Genomic DNA, 22,124 nt, shown 5'->3' with positions numbered 1-22,124 from the left:
TAAAATTAGCACCAATCGTACCTGCTTCAGTGTCGGTGGTGAGCTTCTCCTCCCGCTCCTCCCTCTCCAGAGTGCTACTCGTAGAGGAGATGCTGGATGCAGAGCAGTTGTCTTTTTCATTCACTTCCTCATTCTGTCTCTCCTTCTCACTCAGCAGTACACTATCTTCTACATCCCTTTCCGTCGGCTGCTCCTTCTCACACTCCTCCTCTAGCTCCACATCCACCTCCACATCTGGCTGTCCCACCTCTGCTACATCAGCTACCTCTGCTTCCTCTACCTGCTCTTCTACCGCTGCTTCATCCATGCACTGTTTCTGCTCCTCAAGTTTCTCCTGCTCTTGCCTCTCTTCCTGCTCCATGCCTGACTGTTCATCTGACGCCGGCTCTGCCACTACATTCTGGTCAGACTCAGCAACATCCTCTGTCTCCGCAGGCGACTCTGTCTCAGTCTGTTGCTTTTCTGGCTCGGGGGGAGGTGTGGGGGAAGGTTCTGATACTGCTAACTCTGGCGCTGGACTTTTGGTTCTGGTCTGTGGGTCAAGGTTTGGCTCTGAGATGTGTTCTGTTCCTGGAAGAGAAATCAAAACAATGTGGAAGAAAAAATTTTACTTTAAGTACGTCAGTCATGTGTCTTTAAATTATCTGATAGTCTTCAGAAACATTTTGTGTTTATAATTAAAACAGCTTTAAATTGCTTCCTGACGTATCCTTAATTGTGCTGAGAGATTGCAGCAGACTGTAATTCACAAAGCAGGCATTAAATTCTGTGACCATGACTCACGACCATAAACACGACTGTAACAACTGTAAAGCTTCTAAGAAAAAAAAAAAACTTCTTCTACAATCTTCAAGAAGTTTGTTTTAGAAAAATAAACTACTGTAACTTTAAAAGGCACAAAACTTTTTTTGATTGCACCATGAGAAATTACCTTCAAATCATTAACACGGTTTAATCAGAACCTCATTACATCCATTTCAAAAGTCGGAAATTTAGATATGTGTGTATATATACACTTCCACCTCCTTCTCACCCTCTTTAGACACAGTTACACAAATTATGATAAGCAGAGTCAAGTAATTATTTTCAATGACCCCTTTCAACAGAAGTGCAGCAGAATCTAATTTCTGTGTCATAATCACCTGTCAGCTGTTAATGCCAGGCACACTGACAGCCAGTATTTGTCTCTTCCAGCTCTGTAAGCCAACTTTACAGTCCATTCACGCTCATATCACTCGGTTACTAATGATGATGAATAAATGGTTGGCAATCTTACCCGATGTCTGGTGTGCAGTGGTGACGGTGTCTTCCGGTGAGATGATGGATGAGGGTGTGGCACAGAGAGGCGCTGAGCGGCTGGCAGGGTTGGAACTCAAACACAAAGTGATCTCAGTCCGTCCTCTCGTTGGCACTCGGGGGCGCTCCCGCTCAAACTCCTCTGCAGCGAGCCTCTCCACAGCCTTGTACCTGCAATAACAAAACGTAGCTCTCAGACGTCTGCACACTGTGGTTTAGACGTGTGCTGAAGTTAATAGATGTTTAAATCTCAGCCATTTGATTGTTGTGGTATAATGAGGTAGAAACACAGTACATTCAAGAAATCCAAAGCTACTGGAAAGATGACATTCTAGAGACATGGAGGCTTCATCCAACAGTGATTGAAAGTGATGAAAATTCGGCTGGGTTTTAGCAAATAATAGCCATAATATCAGCATTTATGTTGTTAGCATTTTTGACATGTTTGTCTTATTCCTCAGTAATTATGGGAAAACTGAGCTGTAATCCCATTACTAAAGAGCTCAAATAATGATGACAAATGACATCCTTCTTTAATAAAGGGGCCAAAATGTTTATGTTTAACATTTTTGTTAACTGAACTCAGTTCACACACTCTTGAAATCTGAATGAGCTGCATGTTCCAGTCCACAGGGGTGAAGAAGGTGAGGGCATAAGAATGAGCCATGAGTCATATTGCGCACACGGACAGAGGCAGATAACCACACCACATCCATGGAAAAACGCAATTACACACTTGTCCTGTTAACACTGGGACGTCTTAATGGTGAGCAGGCCTGAAGGGGCCCTGACAGCTATAAGTCAGTCTGAGGCGAGGTGCAACTCACTTCACATCTGCTATCAATTTTAGAAAAGGATCTTAGAAAGCATTTACAAACCTCCTTATTTTTTTTTTGGATCTACCTTCACAACTTTAGCACGATTGTGAATATGTGAGACCATGAAATAAAACGCACTCACCTTTCCTCTCTGGCTTGTCTTGCTTCTTCCCTCTTGTCTACATAATCTCGACTGAGATAGAAAGACAGATACAGAGCCAGAAAAGTGTTATAAAAAATATTCATAACATCATATAAATAAAGATTTTATTTCAAATCCAATGATTACTTAACTGAAAATGATTTGGTAAGTACAAAGAACACAAACTGTAGCATCATAAAATGCTAAGACAAGACACATGAGCTGAATATATACTTTTGCAGAGTCCTTCTGCTGTGAGTCAGTATATCTAATGATCCTCATAAAAAAACACAGCCCAGCTTTAATCAGACTCATGGGAGGTATGCGAGTATCCCTCCTGAGTCAAGGCTGCAGCCACCTGTTTCTAAAAATGACGTATGCCAACATGTCTTCATTTGCTGTACAACTGCCTATAGTTACAAAGTAAAGATTTACTCTATGTGATGTGAATTTTACTGTTTTGTGACTTGACTGACTTGAAGCGATTCCTCTCCTCTCTTTCGATTCTCTGCAGACGCTCTTCTCTTTCCATGCGTCTCCGCTCTCTCTCTGCGGCCAGCGTTTCTTGATGCTGTCTGTACGATGAAGTTAGTAAGCCCCCCAAAGCGGGTCTACACGCGAAAGAGAGAGAACAATTGTGACAGCTTCAATAAAACTGATTGGTTTGTGTCTTCCGTTAGGTATTCGTGTCCCTTAATCAACCACATCCAAAAATATAGTTGCATTGCCGACCTGTCAGCTTTGGATTCTGGCGTGGAGGCCGCTGAACCAGAGAAGTGATGGATGGGTGATGCAGGAGCCTGGTGCCTGCCAGGGTATGGAGTGCCATTGGCAGTGATTCTGTTAAAAAGAAGGGGAAAATAAATGCCTTGTTCTCTCCTAACACATTTTTCCACTGAAAGACAGAGGAGACGGCTGGACAGCACTTCAGGAATCTGTGATGTGATGTGAATTCCGATGTCATACTGCTGGACTGTTTCCATTGAGATATGAATAAAATGTTGAATAAAAGAACAGTGCTCTTAAGCACCTCTCCCCAGGCATTTGAACAGCTTTCCTGTGAGCGCCATCACACTCTGAAGGGTACCCTGCAGGTGCACTGCTCGTCCATGTCTGTGCGTAAGGGCAATCTTTCATAAAATTCATCTTTTTTACCAGACCAACTCTCGTCTATGGGGCCTTTTCACTGCTGTGTTTAATCCAACAGCAAATGTACACATTTTGTCCTCGAATAGTTTCCTATCGCACTGTGTGTACATCAAAAATAGTTAACAAAGATGACAGAAAAACCTTTTAGGTAGACTGCATTATGTGCACGTTACTGAAACTATTCATGTAAATCACAAAAACCTCAGAACCACCACATGTACATTTCTTGCACCTGCGCACTCGTGTTACACTTGACCTGTTGACTCCTGCTCTTACCTTTCAGCCCAGCAAGGCTTTCTAGCTGTGAAAGATGCAGGAGAGTTGTTTGTTTCCATTGGACTGAAGATGGAAGTGAGAGAAAAAAGAGAGAGAGAGAGAGCAAGAGTCAGGTCACACACTCCAAAGATTAAAAAAAAAAAAAATGAAATGTTAGTCACACAGACAAGATAGTGAGACAGCAGTTGAAGGTGGAAGGGCTGCAAGACCATACAACGACAAAGCCGACAGGGGCAGTGAAGGAGTTATCTCTGTCTGACCTACCGATACAGTGTGCTGTTTAGAAATCAATACAACTACCGATGATCATTATAGATAAAAGAGCTCAAAAGCTTTCACTGGATCACGTTTTATTGTCTACTGCATAGAAAACAGGGAATCATTTCAGCTCAGATGGCATCCTATCCTGTTTATTATTACAACAGAAACATGAACAACTAAGCAGCAGTGACTGTGGCTTATACTAATACTCTGAATTCCTTAATGCTTTGCATGAATTTATTGACTTGTCTTAGATTAACTGTGATGCAGAGCCACAATGGAAGACAGATGAGTAGTAAATGTCTGTAAAATAATGCTTTCCAGCAACTCAGAAAAGGAAGTAATTATGACCTTCCTTCTTCTGGTACAGTACATCTTTGGAGATGACAGATGAAACATAAATCACATCTGATGGGAAGTAAAGGCGTTTCTGGCCACTATGATCAAGAAAACATTTCTAAAGGATGAGGGAGGTAGAGAGGAACAAAGCTTAATCATGTTGCCCACAAATAACCCCATTGGACTAAATTAAGAAGAACATTTTAAAGAAGAAATTAAAATTTTTAGAATTACTATATCTGCTTTTACCCTTATGATGCTTGCGTGTGTCTCTGCTGAATGTACAGTGAGCTACATAGAGACAAGGAAACCGGTGATAGGGAGGACAGTGTGTTTCCACACTGTGAGTTGTAATGGTCTGGACATAACACAAAATGAACTGTGCAGTAGCTCCTGCCCACTGCCTGTAGCGCCTTTCTCTGTCCTTGCCCTTCTCACTCTCTGCGAACCCAACAGACACCTGGCTCTGGCTCTGATTCAAATCACTGAATGGAGGGAGAGGTGTGGTGGTGGGGTGGGGGGTGAGGTTGGTGTAGACTGACACTGAGGGTGTGCAGAGCCTGACATTTTACTCAGAGCAACAAAGAAGACACAGTCGGATGGCTGGGGAGGAACACACCAAGGACTAAAGTTCCTCTTTTTAGGTGCGACGGACACAGGAGAAGATGTCCTGGTCTTGACGCTGAGATATTCTCTCTGCCCTTCAGGGTCACTGGCTTTAGGGAGGATGTTGGCCATACACTTTAAGTTCAAACACATGTTAGGAGTGTCTGCTACAGCTGGAGCCACACTAGGACGACAAAATACAAGAGAGTAGGAGTCCAAATGGGTCGAGGGAAAGAGAAACTCTGCAAATGTGAGGGGGAATGAGACATCAAGTCACTCTTGGGAAACCCGTTGGCCTAAAATACCTGTGAGCACCCTGTCTAGAGGACTCAATGACTGGATGACTTTCATCATCTGCCTCGTCCTCGTCCACGTCCTCGTCCTCCTCCTCCTCCTCATCCTCATCCTCCTCCTCTCCTCCCTCCTCCTCCTCCTCTTCCTCTTCTCTGGGGTGAGAGGAGGGGTCGAGGGGTTGAACAGAGGAAAGGGAGGATGTAGGCAGGCAAGAGGGAGAGAAAGTGGACAGAGACACACATGAAAACACACAGCAGAGGCTGGCCCAGGACAGACAACACACAGAGATTACACTAGAGACATGCTGGTCAGGAAAGAATTAGAAATATTAGTGAAGTGTATGAGACGATTAGTAGGTTTAGACATTTTCTTGTAAGACACTGATATGCACAGGCAACAGTTACAACCACATTCAAGTACAACTTCTACAGTAGCATTAATACAAAAATCTGTTTAATATAAAACATCTCCCTGTGATTTTAATTGAGGAGAATAAGATTTTACTAATTCAATAAGCAGTGTCAGAGGTGTAGGAGATATCTTCTGTGTTTGGACTGATAGTCTGGGATACATGGTCATACATGCGGCCAGTGTGCTATTTGGATCCCTCTTGGCTGTCTGGATTTCATTAACAATATGGAAAATGGTGATCTTCAAAGGCGGCTTGAATTTCCTGTGGCGGACTGGAAGAAGCTAGTCTGGTATATGACCTGCTGGATTGAATTTAAGTATCAGTACCTGAAGAGCTGAGTGCTACCAGAAATATTAGTGGGTTTGCTACTTTGAAAAAAAAAGAAGCTTGTTATTAATGATTGGGGGATGGATTATGTAGCACTGGGAAAGACGATCAGTAATCAGTAGTGATTTTAAAGATAAAGATCTGGGTTTTTGTCCTCTGATGTATGACCCATAATAAAAAGTGGAATAAAGGGTTAACATATTTTCCACAAAAAGGAACTGTCTGACTAAGTTTTTCTGGCACTTTTATAAAGCATACTCCAAGCTACTGTATAATTAAACAAGATTGCAATTTGCTTCTTGCCTGAATCACCAGTTGTGGTTTCTCTGAGTTTGTGTAGTTACAAAGGTTTGTCGTATATAAAACAGATGGCAATGTGGAGTTTAAGCTCAATGCACTCTCACTGAAGGAAGCATGCCTTCAGACAGAGAGCAGATAGCTCATATCATGTGTTTACAGAAGTTTTCTATTTCCACCAGTGGCAGGAGAATGTCTTTGACAGTGGGGAAAATTAATTTAAATGTCACTTTGCAGCAGCGGCCTCCTCTTCGCCTTTCTTTAAATTACTATATAATTAAATTCTCTGCTTTGGCTCTGGACAGAGTAGACACATCTCCCCAAGACTGAAACATAATACAAGGCTAGCAGTAAAGCCGTTTCCTGTGAAAATGAGTAATACTCAGATGTGTATAAGAGACAGCGCCGAAGCGGAGTCAGATCTACAACCGAGGATACGTTGTACTTCCCTGTGTATATTTTCAGTGGTATGGAAAAATAACACTTGGACACGCCTAAGTATAAACTAAAAGCAAATGCCCATATTGAAACCGAAGTAGTGTATGCCATGGTGGCGTTAGTTTTTTTTTTTTTTTTTACACAGTGAGTCCACAGTCACTAATTCAATGGACTGACACCAAACACCTTATGACATTATCAATTCAAAGTTGGTTGCTCTGACAATTGTCTGTCTGCAGATATTAATTTTAACATCCAGAAATGACTATAATAGCACCATGTGGACTATACTATATTAGGAGTGGATTAAATATGTGTATATAGAGAGAATATGTGACTTAAATCCCCTATTTAAATCTATAACATGACTGAATCAATGTTGTGAAAACCAGTCATTCACTGGTTTTGATGGTTTGGTAGGTGTTTCAGTTTGACCTATTAACTGAACTGCTGGCTGGTTAGCCTGGGCTCTTACCTCCTTTGGCATCCACGACATTCACAGCCTTTATCAACAGGGTGGCATTAGACTCTGTGTACTCCACAAACACCACAGCAGCTTTAGCGCCGTCTTCACCACCAGACGGAACTGCACAAGGAGAAAAACACAGTTAATATACAAGATACAGAGCAACACCAGCCCCCAGATCTAAGCACACAACGCAACTTTTTTAACAACTACAGACAAACATGACAGAGTAGGTGCTAGCCCTTTAAATTCCAAATACTAAATGGCATTACATTGTCTTAGAAAAGCCTTTCCTGTCTGGACAGTCTTGAGAGGTTTGATAAAAGTGTTGTTTGACATTGACAGCTCAGTGGACCATACTGTACTATTAGTCAAGCAGTAAAATCTGCATAAAAGAATAGCTGGGTAATGATAAACGGTAAAACAGAGATGAGTCTCAAAATAAAGCAAGATAACTAAAACATGCCAGAAGTTTACAACAATTCACACCACAAGATAATATAGAAAGGAGAGAGAAAACTGATGCACAAGAAAAATTGGCAATGCAAAATCTGGCTGAGAGTAATACATCAACATAATTAAAGAGGGGATTAAATCATCAGCATGAATTTAACACTTGTGAACAGCTGCCAAATCAGCACTAAGACTGGACAAGCAAGACTCGAATGATCGTGGTCAAAATGAATATTGCTAATGGAAATTTGCCACACAAAAACATGGAAGGAAGACAGGGTTCGATTTAAAAAAAAGAAAGAAAAAAAAAAGGTGGATGCCAAATATTATGTCAATATCTACACAAGAAGGCAGAAAAGCAATTAGTAAGAACATAAAAGAGTGGGGAAAGGGGAGAGGGACAATGTGGTTCCCTCATGTGCTGCTCCATGACACAATCTGGCCACTAGAGGGCTGAAGACCACAATGACAGGAGAGCTGCTTGCATGTTGACAAAGCAGTGAGGTATGAAATTTCAGAGTAGTGAACTATATGGTTTATTTCAACTTTGTCAGGCGCCCAGATGGAGCTGCTGAGTTGATTTCAAAGTCCATCTACTGTATAGCTGTAACGGGGCTCTTGTTAAAATTAATGTTCATATTCTTTACCTTGGATCCGACCAGGGTGTAAAGCCACTGGACCGTTTCATTGTGAGATATGAGGCCGTTCATCCCATCCACATACAGCATAATCTGACCAAGAGCTGGGGAGAGAGGGGGAGAAAGAGAGAGAGAGAGAGAGAGAGAGAGAGAGAGAGAGAGAGAGAGAGAGAGAGATGGGGGTTGGTTAATCATCTGCTACTTCAGTTGTTATTTTCGTCTTCTCTCTTAAAACAGTCCATCACTGTTTTCACATCTCTCCTGCTCAAAACAAAAAAAAAAGAAAGTGCATCATCTGAATGTTTGAATCTGAGTGTGAGTGTGTGTGTGTGTGTGTGTGTGTGTGTGTGTGTATACTTTGAAACCATGAATCTCAGTGGGATCCTTGTTATGCAAAGGAGGTGGAACCTTTCTTTGTTTTCAAATGATTGAAACAGTTATAGCGAATGATGTGCTGTGCATATTCGAGATGACCATTTGCTGTAGCATGCACATACGGAGAGGCAGCCACACAAATAAGCAAAACTCCAGTGAATTGTTAGTGAAACGGGTCAATGATGTGATTGAATCTACACAAGAACTGGAGCTGCTGCAGAGGTAATCGCAATAATCAGGTGAAGACCTAAAAAGAAAAACAGCCCTCGTCCACCATCCCTCAAGTCAGAAGAAACAACTGAAGGGGGTGGGGGCGGTTGAGCAGAGTGCCTCACTGGATGCTGACATTACTTCCATCTGAAACAGGATACATAAATAAGACCATAATAAGAGCCAAGGGATCTCAGTAGGGGGGCAGTAAAAGTGTAGGGCTTCTGTTAAAGAAGGGAGATGGGGGGAAGGGAGACAAACACCACTGGACAGATGTGGGGAAAAAAATCAGGAGTTTCCTTTAAATATGTGGCCTTTTCTTTTAACATCTCTGTGGTCATCCACACATAAGGAGTTAAAACATTCACACAGAACACACCAGCAGCAGGATGAGCTCAGCTTGAACCCACTGCAACTTTAGGTGATACATTGGCTGACATGGGGGAAAAAGTGAAATATAAACATGTGAACACACTGAAAGCAGAACACTTTTGGAAGGCCTGTTTGTTTCCTGGAAGACACTATGGTTTTGGGGGTAATACATGAGAGAATTTTCTGAAAAAAAGTCATGAAATTCCAGTTTTTCTTCAACATGATGGTTGATGAGCCTGTAGCGATCATGTTCAGAGATGTATTAACTGCAAAAACTGACACACCAGTTGCTTAGAACTGTAAACATCTAGGGGAAAAAAAAAAAAGAAAAATAGATTTCAACCTCTGAGCAACAACCAAATCAAATACTTTAACAGACTTGAATGCTCTTCAAAAAAGTACCATCTAATCTCCTCTTGCTGTGTTTAGAGCGGGTTCTTTTGACATGTTATGATGAGTGGCTGTAGCGTCTGTCATATATTTTTCCTCTCCTCTTCTCTAGAGGGGCATGAAAATCGTGAAAATGCTGTAGATAAGCCAAAATTCCCAGGTGCAGCTGCTGTGTGTGCATGGTGCGTGAGAGAGCGTGTGGGTGGACGCATGAGTGCATGCGTGTACGGGTGTGGATGTGTGGATGTGTGTGTGTGTGTGTGTGTGTGTGTGTGTGTGTGTGTGTGTGTGTGTGTGTGTGTGTGTGCTGAAGGCCCACTGCTTCAGCAGCGGCAGTTCATCTTTTATCAATCAGGGTTAATTACTCCCAACATGTCAGGCCAGAGCATTCCTAACAGTCCTCTCCTGCTGCGAGCTCAGAGCCATGTGTCACAGCAGTCGGCCGCATGGACAATATGGCGTATCAGAGCAGACCACATCAGAGTGTGTTTATGAAAACATGATTAACCCCCTCAGTCAGCACGGGCCAGAGTGTCACCCTCTCCTGTAACTTGGCCACTTTGTGTGGGACCGCTGCTGACGGATGAGTGACAGCAGTAATGACATGATGTACAGCTGGTCCTGAATGGATTCCTGTGGTACACTGGGAAAAAAAGTGTTAACTGTTATATTTAAAGTGTCCAAAAATAATGATTCACAATAATTCAGACACAGACATAAACAGCTGTGAGTTTTGCTGGATGAGTAATGAGCCACACGCTTCTTTTCAAATAGGTAGCCGATGTCTGACCTGCAATATCATCACTGCGCTGCCTTTTATCTCTTGGCTGCACCTGTGTACAGTATCTGCCCCAGTGCAATGAGGTTTTGAGGAATGTCCATTGAAAACAAGGGTGAGAAAAGATAGGTGGCCTTAATGAGGCTTTTAAAAGTGTCATTACACAACATGAATGTTCAGCTGCCGACAGATGAGACGTTAGTGATTGTTCCCAAAAGTCAGCCACAAAATGAGATGACTTTTAGATCATTCTGACATGTTATCATAAGACATTATTTAAAGGTTTTAACAATAAGGAACGGGTGGCTTTTCACCAAGTAAAATAAAATCAGAATGAATGTCTATATCATATGCGAATTTAATTCAGTGAGCAGTTTAGATACAGAAATGATATGATATTAAAACACTTATGAACCAGGCCAGAAACCACACAATCATTACCTTTTCTCTCAGATTCATTAAAACTGTTGCTTCATGGAATTGTTCAGTGCCAGCTGCCATTCATGTAAAATTCTGCTTTAAGGACCAGAAACCACATGGACCACAGTTACCCTGTGAACAGTTAGGTAAAATGATACTGTAACTGTTTGAAAAAAAAAAAAATAAAATTACCTTTCATTATGGGAAACTGCAACCCTCAGAGTCTGGTCAGAAAAACCGTTTAAAGGAAACATCTAATTACTCTCAAAGCAATCACCTTTGTGAACTGCGAATGGAACTGATTTCCACACACTTGTGATTAAATTAGTCATGAAACTGCTACGGGAAAATGAAAAGTTACCTGGGTGTTGCACTTCAGGCTTTTAAAGTGTGATCAAATCGTGAAACTATGGCATACACTCCCAAGCCTTGCACCTTTGTGGTTAGCTGAGACTGTGGATCCAAAGCCTGGGATTTGTTTTTAAACTCCACAACAGACAGTCATCAATAACTTTGGAAGAGGGTTAATAAGAAGAGCATGTGAGTGTTGAGTCTGTACAGGACTCTCTCCACTTCAAGCACTGATCTGGGGCCAAAAATGTGGGCCTCCATTCGAGTAATCATGAGCAGGTCTACAATACCTCACACAAAGTACAACAATAACATTGCTAAGTCCTTCTGCATGTATGTCACGTAATTAGATGCTGGCAGACAATGAGCTGCCTTCAAAGCACTGTGATTACAATATAAATGTAAACCACTATGGGAGAGGATATCCGAAGAAGAAAGATTTAGCTTAAAAGAAACTTGGAAGTGTTCAATGAGCAGCCTGGCGTCTGCGCAGCACTCTCACACTCCATTTCTTTCAATACTTTTGCATTGGCCTTTAGAATAAATAGAACATTTGAATGTTATCAAGCTGCAGTAGGGAACCACAGACCTACTGATTGGAGACAGACCCTGTTCCGGTGTCTGAACCAGAATTCTGAGAGAAGTAAAAACGCAAGAAACTGAGGTCTGGTGGAAGTGTTTCTTCAGGGCCTCTCCCTCTCATAAACCACAGCAATTATCTTCCACAGCTATAGGAATGTGCAGGAAGGGCTGCTCCCTGACCGCTGCCGAGGTGAGAAACACTCTGAGGTCTGGGTGGCAGCACCAACACAAGAAAAAAAAAAAGACAACCTTATCTATAAAGATGCAAAAAATCAACTCAACAGCTTCCCTTCTACCAACCTGCTCCCCTCCCCCTCCCCCTCCCTCCCACCACTCTGCCCCTTTGGTTTCATTTACATTTTGGAATTTATCAAAACTGGGTCGGCCAAACTGTCTGTCAGCGTGCAACATTTATTTTACCAGGACTTTGGGATCGCGGCCAAATCTCCGTCCCATACAGTGCAACTTAGAGCCCCTTATCTTGTTATGCTCTGCATTAGCTGGGAGCTGCCCTGATAGTTCAGGAGCTGCCTCCCTGTGCCCACGTGAGCTGGATGTGCCTTACTGCATAGTCTGAAAAAGACTTATGTAAATTCTTGCTCTACTATGTCACAATAATCACTGATATTTTCATCAAACTTTTACTCCGCATGTTTAAAATACAGTCAGTCGTACCTGCATTCCTCCCACTTTTACAGCCTGCAACTTCAGGCCAACTTCAACTACTGTTTAATACTAATCTGCAATATGTTGATTCCACCAAAAACCCTGGTAAGGTGATTACTACAAGCCTATGTGGTGACAGCTCAGTCTAGGACTTGTTCCTATTACATTAGAGCTAATAGACTTCTGTGTTCAGGCGATCCTCGATGCAGGTGAAGGAAACCTTCTTAGGGCCTACTGCTCCCTGATTTACTGTCTGCATCTCTGGTGCCCATACATAATATCTGTACTAGGCACACTCTTTACCTTCACCATGGCCGATGTGGCGCCAAAAAAATGTTAGTGACAAACGCTACAGATGCTTTTGATGCCTTAAAGAGAAAGTTGCCTTACAAACTTGTACAGCGTCTATGTTAATCTACAAATCAAATTGTTTACATACTTCAATCAGATGCAGCCATTGAGCCCTTGTTTATGGTTTCTTCTTTTTCTGTACTTGTTTGTATTTGTATAATCTATGTTCTGTGGGCCAGAGGTTTCTTGAATAAACTATTAGCATTTATCATTAAGAGTCCACAGTCATGCAACAAGTGCGGTGAGGCTGTGCTTGGGAACAGCAATGCTTTGCTAATGCGAAACAGGTATAAAGTCTAGTATGTTAGTATGCTAACATTTGCTCATAAGCAGTAAACACAAAGTTACAGCTGAGGTTGATGAGAATGTCATTAGTTGTGCAGATATTTTGGCATAAGCCAAGGTACAAATTTTACATTTTGACGTGGTGAGTTTAGATGAAAGGTCTGGGATCACTAAAGTCCCTGATGAATGTTTGTACCAAATTTCATGCCAATCTATCACACTGCTGCTGAGATATTTCAGTCTTGAACAAAGTGGTGGACAGACAGACAGACTGACATTGCCATCCTTTAGAGACATGCTGCTAGCGTGGCTAAAAGTTGAACTGACTATTAGATTATGTTAAAAGCTGGCAGATTTCCTTTTTTTTCATCATTACTGCATCCATCCCTCTAGCTAGCTTCTGAGTTAGAGTCTGTATACCACAAAAAGACAAGTTTACTACTCAGGCCAATTAAAGTGCTCTTACTATACATGAACTGGAAAAGACATGTTCTTGGGCTGCTTTCTATTTTATTCAGCTAATCACCCAGACCATTAGAGCCAGACAAACTGCTGTTGCCAGACCAATTCCAGTCACCGAGCCGACTGCCAGGCTTACAATTAGCACCGTACAGTAAAACAACAGGAGGATGCTTCCATTTTCAAAACCTGAATACGTGTCTGCCAGCATTTGACACAATTTACTATGGGCCTAAGCCCAAACAAATTCCCCAAAGACAAACAAACAGACCTAATGGAACAATAGCATGAAGTAAGGCAGGGGTGCCTCTCTAGTATTTGGCTGAGCAAGCTCCACAGGCACTGCAGACCTGATGAACTACTGCAGTGCTGAGGCAGGGTAAAGTGAGCTGAGCAGACTACAACACTATAAGGAAAATAAAAATCTGAAACGTTCTATTCTCTATGTTTTTCTGTATTTAAAATAGTAATAATAATTTTGAGGTGGTACTATACTTCAGAAATTTTAGAAAATCATTTTAGGACAAAACAAGCCGGGGAAAGCCCAGCAGATGAGCTTTTTTTTCCCCATCCTATCCAAGTGGGGAAGACTTTGGAGAAAAGCTACTGCATGACATCCACCCACTTGTAAAGCGAACTGAAAGATGAGCTGCGGTAAATTCTTACTGCTCTTGAGAGAGTAGCGGTGTGATTCGCTCCGGTTCTGGCCAGCCATATGCTGAATTCAGTCCCAAAAACCACTCAGCTCACAGGAATCAGCCGTAAAACCCACTCGAATGCTGAGGATTTCAGTCTATCTGCCTGCGTGCTACATTACAGCAAAAGATTTATTTTTTTTCCAAATTATAGTTTATGTATCTTAGACGGCAAGGTCAGAGATGATAAAATAAGAGCTTGAGAAATAAACCAAATCAAACATTCTTATAATATAATTGGCTTGTATACTGAATTCTGTTACAGTAAAACAGGCTCCAGGACGGGGTTTGTAATTCCACTGCCAGTGGGTTTGCTAAGGCTGAAAACTTCTACAGATGAAGGGAGCAGAAAAAAGGGGGAGGCAGAAAATAGGTCAGACAGGTGGGGTTGAACTGGGTTCAGATGCAAGCCGTCTGCTCATGTCAGGGGGGATCTGAAGGGGTCTGTGGAGGTCTGAGGGGTCTGACACAGGGGGATAACAGGGTGGGACGTATCCGGTAGGAACATGGCTCTAAGCTTAACGAAAAACATGACAACAGGTTATGTTTTTCTATTCTGTTCTTTAACAGAATGGTCAATTTTTTTTTTTTACTTTAAAAGGCAAAGGATGTTAGAATGACAGTTTTGTTTTTTTAAAAACATTACAAAGCATTACATGGAACATACAGCACTGGATCTTTTAGTCCCAGTGTCAGTCAGTTTGAAAGCTGGTGATTTAATTTAATGGAGAGAGGCTATGCTGGAGGGCAGGACAAAATGTTGCCAGTGGAGCGAAGAGAGTTGAGAGGTTGTAGGCTTGAAACCATGTGTAGTGCTCATTTCCTAAATTTCCTCTGACCAAATGTAGTCATCCTAAAAGAGAAAAGTCTCAGACAGGTAATGAAACAGAATTATGTTTAAACTTAAACACTTTCTCAAGAGGGTCAAACCTCGTAAGCAATGAAAATAATTTTTTTTCCTGTTTTGTTTTAGTGTTGGTGTTTGGTTTTGGGATTAACAAGTTTGTAAGTATGATGAAGTAAACAAAACAGAAACTGTCTCCCTGTCGAGTGATCTTTGGATTATAACCAGCACATTTAAACGGAAGTGTGAATGAATGCTTAAGAGAAAAAGAGTGATATCATGGGTGTGCGTGTTCGTGTGTGTGTCTGTGTGTGTGTGTGTGTGTCTGTGAGAGTGACTGAGTGCTTTTCAGATTGAAAAGTTTTGCACAAAGGGGCAGCGGGAGCGGTGGCTAGCCCAGAGAGCTGCGGGAGAGATCGGGTAAAAAACATGCATGTGTTCCCATGGGATCTCATTACAAACCAGGAGTTCAAGTTTCTATTGAATCGACAAGGGCATTCCTGGAGATCTCCTCCTCACTCCAAACATCAGGCTTTGTCTGCAAATTTGTGTCAGCAGTTCCTGTGTTTTCCGTCTCAAATTTCCTTTATCCTCGAGGATTTAACACAGCATTCCCGCATCTTTCCCTAAGCATGATTCTTGCATGATCGCACCTATATAAACCAGCATGTATGTTGATAAAATTGCACGACACCTCTCGGCCCAGTCCAGACAGAATGAAAATGTTCACCCAGACAATAGACCATAGTAAAAAGGTCTCCCCCATCTAGAAGACACGACCTATAACACAGCCAGACAACACAATACAGACTCTTTCCAACAAGAGCTTCCAACGCTGCTGTTAACCCAACTATGCCTGGGTTTTCACTTAATGCTCAGCAAAATGTTCAAACCAGCAAGGGGAGAATTCAGTTACGCTGTTAAACATTTAAAGAACTTGGGTCCGGATATTACACAAAAACAATGATCCTGATTCTGAATTAAGAAAAATAAAATGTCACTCAAATAGTAATGGTGTTGTATATGAAAAAAACTATTATTATTACATTTTATATCTGAGTAGTAGGGGCGTGAGCTACATGAGATCACTTCTGTCCAAACATATGCAGCGCAGCAGCTGGTTTCACTGATTAAACTCCTTCGACTCCATGGGAGGAGTGAGTAAGTGAATGATCAGCTGCTTTGTTTGTTTACAGTGAAAAAGACGCTTGGATCACACACATACTCTTGGCACACAGATGAAAACGGCTGCACAGATGTGTCACTGGACGTTCTGCCTCGCTGATCTGAAACAAATAAAATTTGACACTGAGAAACACTAAAGAGACCAACTACCATTTCAACAAAAGGGTCTTGTGTTTCGAGTGCACCTGTAGCTTTGTGAAAAATACTGCTGCCCACTAAAGTTACTGCTGTGTGTGACACTAAAAGCTGGACTGAGCGCTGTATTGGGAACAGTGTTCCAGGTCCCAGACACTTTAAGGGGCAATGAAACACTTGACTAAAGCACATCTCCCTTTCCCACAGAGGCCCTGTGAGCAGCTCCCTCTGGAAACCAGGAAGTCAAGGTGCTTTAACTTATGGCATTAGAATGGCTGTGCCATTAAAAACAGGAGCTCCATAAATCGCAGCAGGAGAGAGAGAGCATACTGCACATACATGGATGGATGGATGGATGGATTGATAGATAGATGGATAGATAGAGACCGTGTGTGTGAGTGAGTGAGTGAGTGAGTGAGAGAGAAAGAAAGGATGAGATAAAAGCACAAAATGAAATATGGGCACGACTTATTTGATACATTAATACTTCTGGACCATCACAACACAACTCCCATTTCTATGGAAGCTATAAATTCACAAGTATAAGTTATAGTGTGTAAGCTTGTGTACATAACACAGCAGGTGATGAGATATGGCCTTCTGGGTATGAAGATAATTTATACAAAGTTTAAGAATGTGTTTTCCAGAATCCAAAGCTGCTTTGAAAAGCTATGAAAAAAAAAACTAAAACTAAAACAAACAAAAAAAAAAAACAGTTTCTCTAAATTCCTATAGATCAAAAACTTAAGCTTCACTTCCAATTTGTTTCCACTGAGGCGTAGAGACGGCGAGTGTTTTGTAAAAGTACGGTGCGCAGACAAAGATGGCATGGCCTTTAAGAAGCGCAAACAGAGAAAGTGTAACTAAAAACATAGCTTATGGTGAGGAATGTCAACAGTGAACATTTCAAAGTGGAGAATAATTGCTTCAAGTTGACTGTAATTGGTTTGTCTTTAATCTGCCCTCCGTCCGCCGCTCCCATTTTTACAGTTACCAATTAAACACAGTTGTTACTTTTGTTGGTCCTCTTTCTGTAAATACTACAAGTGGAACGACGATCCGGGAAAAACCTTGTTATTTGTTCTTCCACCTCGTCTCCCTGTTTTGCTCATGATAATTAGAACCGTAGGGATTCTTTTTTTTATTTTTCTTCAAACCACAGTGAAAAAGTTTGAGCTTAGTGCAGAAACTTCTTGACCTTTTGCACAAGCTGCTTTCATTTTAAGGCTTTGAGCCACTTAATGTGTTGTGATGTGTTACTGTGACAACCTGTGTTATTTCCTACTTTTTAAAAGATACATGGAATAGACAATCTTGTAATACAGAATGGCACAAAATAAGACATCTAAAAATCTTGTAGTGTGTGCACCGGGTGCACAATTCCCACTATACTCTTAACTTTCTAATGTGGGCTTCGTGACTTCAGTGTAAGAATTTTGAATGCAGTGTTTATTAACTAGATTACATTTTATTGTTAAGTGCTCTAGTTAGAATATTTTGTCCATTACCTGGATGTTAAAAGTCAATTTTCTTATGCGATGAACTATTTTAACTCGGAGAAAAGGTTGCATCTGTTTTCATGCACTTGAGTTGTAGATTGAGGGCCAAAGACTTAGAGTGGAGCTTAAAATGTAAACATAAATGGTGAGAAATACATCTTGAAAGAGGAATAACATTTTACAACCCCACGAGACCTGTGCAGTCTGAGAAACAACATTCTTAACTAGAAAAACATACATTATGAAACCTTCACTCAGCTTTGCACTTCATCAGCCAGAGATTTATGATTTCAATAAGTATTTTACAAAGAGTATAAATGAGCTTAGATGATCTGTGTTGAATGAAACATAACCTCTGTGATCATTTAATTTCTGAAACGAACGACATGCAGATGCATATTTTGAAGGATGAAGAATGAATATCACTAATGAGCCCTTCGTTACCTTTTGGGCTCCTGTGTGTTTGCAGCACTTCAACAGGGCTGAGTGCAAGGCCAACAGGAGTACCAGATGGCATAGGCACCTCTGAAACAGTGACCTCACACCCTTTCCCGCTGATGTGGTGATAAAGGTATACAAGCTTTCCCCCGGGCCAAAAAAACGAAGGCCTCCAAGGAGCTAAGTCCAGGTCTGGAAGCCCTCCGAGCCAGGTGTGAGGGGCCCGGAGAGGGGCCAGAATCCCAGCCAGGCAGACCCAGAAAATACCCACATCACTGAGGGAGCACTAACTGGCCACAGACACCTCCAGGGCTTTGAGAAGATGGAATGAAAAAGTGAGGAAAAAGAAAAACGTGAGATGGTGTAGATTGCTAAGAGAGCTGCAGGAACTGCTATTTACAATGACGGCAATGTTCCAGAGAGCTAAGGCTGGGAACCTGTTCTTGTAAAATACATGCAGACTGGTGTGCACGTGTGACTGTGCCTTTTTCAACTACAAAAGACCCATAAGATTGATTTTTATTCATGAAAGAGAGCAAGATTGTTTTGTTGGAGGGGGGTTAATACACACCAGACAGATGGGTTCAAGGCTGCATTCCTTTTTGTTTTTTTACTGGCCTCAACTTGAAAGACATTACAGCAAAAAAAAAAAACCTATTAGAAGTGATCAGTGTTTGATACCAAAGCAGTTACAATTGTTGCTTTGCTCTCTGTCTCTCTTCCTCTCCGTCTGTGTGCACGTGTGAAAATTTCAGGAAACTAATTTATTCTCCTCCTGGGAATCCTTATGACATAGCTCCTCTTGGAAGTCATCAAGAGTAAAGCGGCCAGCACTATATACATTTCTGACCTGTGCATCTGCGTTCCAGCACATGCTCGACTTGTGTTCTCCAACACATGGCTCACGAGGGAGGGTGATCTACTACACTCCACATTTCCTCAGCTGGTCAGGAGAAATTAGGTCAGGAGTTGAAACAGGTTAAAGGGGCTTTTGGGAGAGTGGTAGTTTGGTTTAGTTTCTCATGGTGATGTGGAGACACATGAGGGGAAATTATCCAACCCGAAGAGATGAAGCGATAAATTAGCACATGAAAGAATGAAGAGAGTCCCACAGAAAGGCTCTGACACAGATGTTTTATCAGAAGACTCTGGTAGGTAAAGGGTGGGGAAAAAAAGGACAGCACAATAAGGAGGAGTGAAGTAAGAGAGAAAAGACATGAGAAGTGGTCTCATCATTCACAGCACGATGACACTAACAACTCTTACATGTGGTCAACTCTGACGTTTCCAAAAGCCTGTCACTCTCCTCCTCTGCATTGTTTTGGCCATTTAACCGGTGTGATTTATCCGTCTGAGTCAGAGACCAGGAGCCAAGTTCAGATGAAGCATCGAACATTAAAGATCCGAGCTGGCAAAGGTAGTCCAGGCAGGGATCATGTTCATGTTTATAACCTGCCCGGGGGGGTGAGTGGTGGCGGGGGACAACAGTACTTTGCCACAGACATCCGCCCTTTGCTCTTTGATTTTTTTCAGTGACAGAAAAGGTCAACAATAAGTAAGCTGGAAAATTACAGCACAAGCATTTAGCATCTAAGCGCATAATCATGAGGGGAGCTGATATCTGATTGAAATGAGCACCCAAATCATGAGGGTCAACTACACTGTGACGCTCATTTTAGCAAGGCTTCATGAAGTAATACAGAGGTGTCTGAACCACAAAACGTTCGTCTCAAATGAAACTTGTGTCTATATTTATACCATATAACATATACTGTACTGTAGATAAAAAAAAGAAAGAAGTAATGATTACTTGCTGAGGTTAAACAACAAAAGTGCAACAGATTTTCATGAAATGAAGGAACACACAAGGAAAAATAAAAACGAGAGAAATTTAAAAAAAAAAAAAAAGAGGGGGAGGAGGGAAAATTAGTTTTATGATCTGCAATATCCTGCCAGAACTTTTATTAGCCACTTAAGCGTGTGGCCTTCCCCCCTCACAGCAGGCTGTTAAATGGTAGTGACCTTGGAGTGCAATGGTCCTCCAGTATCCCCGAACATGCTGCCCCCACCCCTCCCTGACCTTAACACGTCTGATCTTTCACCTTACCAACGTGGGACGGATAAATTAAGCAGTTGTCAAACTTGGCCCGATGTCCGTATTATCTGTGACACATATTTGGGTTTGTTTATATACCTTAAGTGTGTGAGTGTGAGAGGGTCATCAAGCAGTATCATCAATTTACATGGTGCATGTAAACACTGGTTCTGGATAGGTTTATGGAAAGAAAAGTAGTACAGGATTGATTAATAACATCCTCGATTAGCCGGTGCTGTAAACGGAGGTGTGAGAAAGCAGAGAGTAGGAAAGCATGCTGTGTGTTTATTGGTGCAAAGATGTGCTCCTCTGCAGCGGACGTACCCCTGAGGATGTAGTTCTGGTAGTTCTGGTCGGCTTCAGCTCCCACTTTGATCAAGCATGTCAGTCCTTCTGCCACCACAAACTCGTGCACCAGGTCCTTGTCATCCTGGGAAGAAAAGAAAGAAAGAAGGAAGAGGAAAACATTCAAGATCCATCAAACATCATAAACAGAGCCACAGACTATACTGTCTTAATATTAAATATATACACACGTATATTATTCATGTATATTATACACACACATACATATATAAGTATGTATGTATTCATATAGGTTTTCATGAATGTCGGTTGCATATCATAGACTAAGAATGAAAGAACATGCATTTACTTAAGAGAGTTGTATGTGATAAGGAAGTAATTCAATCCCAAAAACCTCCAGGAACTCTCGGGATGATATTTGCTGATATTAATGTCCACAACTTGAGCATACGGTAGGACAGACTTTTCTATTGTATCACCTTGTTCATTGCTAAACAACACCCATTGCATGCTGTACTGTATTATTAAGGAGTCAAGAAAAAAGTAATAGCTAGGGAGAGAACGGGTATTCAGACTTCATGTGATCTGTGGTTTGCCAGAGGCATTAGCACACTTCTCATTTCACCCTCCACAGAATGCTCAGCTGGATAAATTATATCAATCTTTTTTTTTTTACATTTGGTTAAAGTCGCTGCAAGCGCAGTGAGCGATGCAAGTCTGCCTGCAGCTTGTTCAGATGGATTCCTGTCGCTTCGGCCTCCCCACTTCATCTTACATTTTGTCCTCGATGACAAAACCACCTGCATCTCTCACACCTGTCGATGACTCTGTAATTTAAGGCCAAGCAGGAGGCTTTCTGCAGGATTTAACATTTTTCTGATACACTCTACTGTTCAGATGGGATACAGAGGAAGACAGCAATAAACACTGTGAGGTGGTCAGGGCTCCTTCTCTCCCAGGAGGAAGCGTAAGTGCTTCCAGAACAGCTTTACCATAGACCTGTGATGGAGACTCCAGTCATTTGGCAAACGGTCTAAATATACAGGAGTGCACTAAAGAGACAGGAGACGGCAGTTGTGAGACTCATACATGTATACTACACTTCTGCAATGTAGATAAGTAATACTGATATCAGACCGAGTAGACACTTTATTACACAACAAAAATGATCAATATTCTCTACAACTGAAACCCTATAAAGCCACATGCAATAAGTGAGCCATTCTAATCTGTTTTGGATCTGCATCAAGGTCTGTTGCTCTCTTTTTCATCCAACTGTCACTTAACCCTCCCACTCTGTAGTCGGCTGCCCGGCAGCCGAGCCCAGCCCAAATGTGTGTGTGTGTGTGTGTGTGTGTGTGTGTGTGTGTGTGTGTGTGTGTGTGTGTGTGAAGTCTGACCAGACCTGAACACTCCACAGCTGCCACGAAGGCAGACTCTCAGCAGCAGCACGACTCTGCCTCAGGAAAACAATGC

The 22,124-nt window shown here is 41.8% G+C and overlaps 1 protein-coding gene across 1 annotated transcript in view; it reads right to left on the bottom strand.

Annotated features, from left to right (window-relative positions):
• Window positions 1–22,124, bottom strand: part of fhod3b (formin homology 2 domain containing 3b) — a 71,983-nt gene that overhangs the window by 11,609 nt on the left and 38,250 nt on the right. The window contains 11 exon segments of the mRNA XM_087178951.1: window positions 22–570; window positions 1,277–1,467; window positions 2,257–2,307; window positions 2,733–2,867; window positions 2,989–3,096; window positions 3,682–3,744; window positions 5,193–5,496; window positions 7,131–7,205; window positions 7,208–7,241; window positions 8,222–8,316; window positions 20,667–20,772. Of these exon segments, the coding sequence (XP_087035077.1) occupies window positions 22–570; window positions 1,277–1,467; window positions 2,257–2,307; window positions 2,733–2,867; window positions 2,989–3,096; window positions 3,682–3,744; window positions 5,193–5,496; window positions 7,131–7,205; window positions 7,208–7,241; window positions 8,222–8,316; window positions 20,667–20,772 (1,711 nt within the window).

This window comes from Seriola lalandi, unplaced genomic scaffold (genome assembly GCF_002814215.2).
Source record: "Seriola lalandi dorsalis isolate HSWRI2012SDOR001 ecotype SW California unplaced genomic scaffold, Sedor1 jcf7180002054762, whole genome shotgun sequence".
NCBI classification, from domain to species: domain Eukaryota; kingdom Metazoa; phylum Chordata; class Actinopteri; order Carangiformes; family Carangidae; genus Seriola; species Seriola lalandi.
Note: the sequence above shows the minus strand (reverse complement) of the source record. Positions and strands in the feature narration are given on the sequence as shown.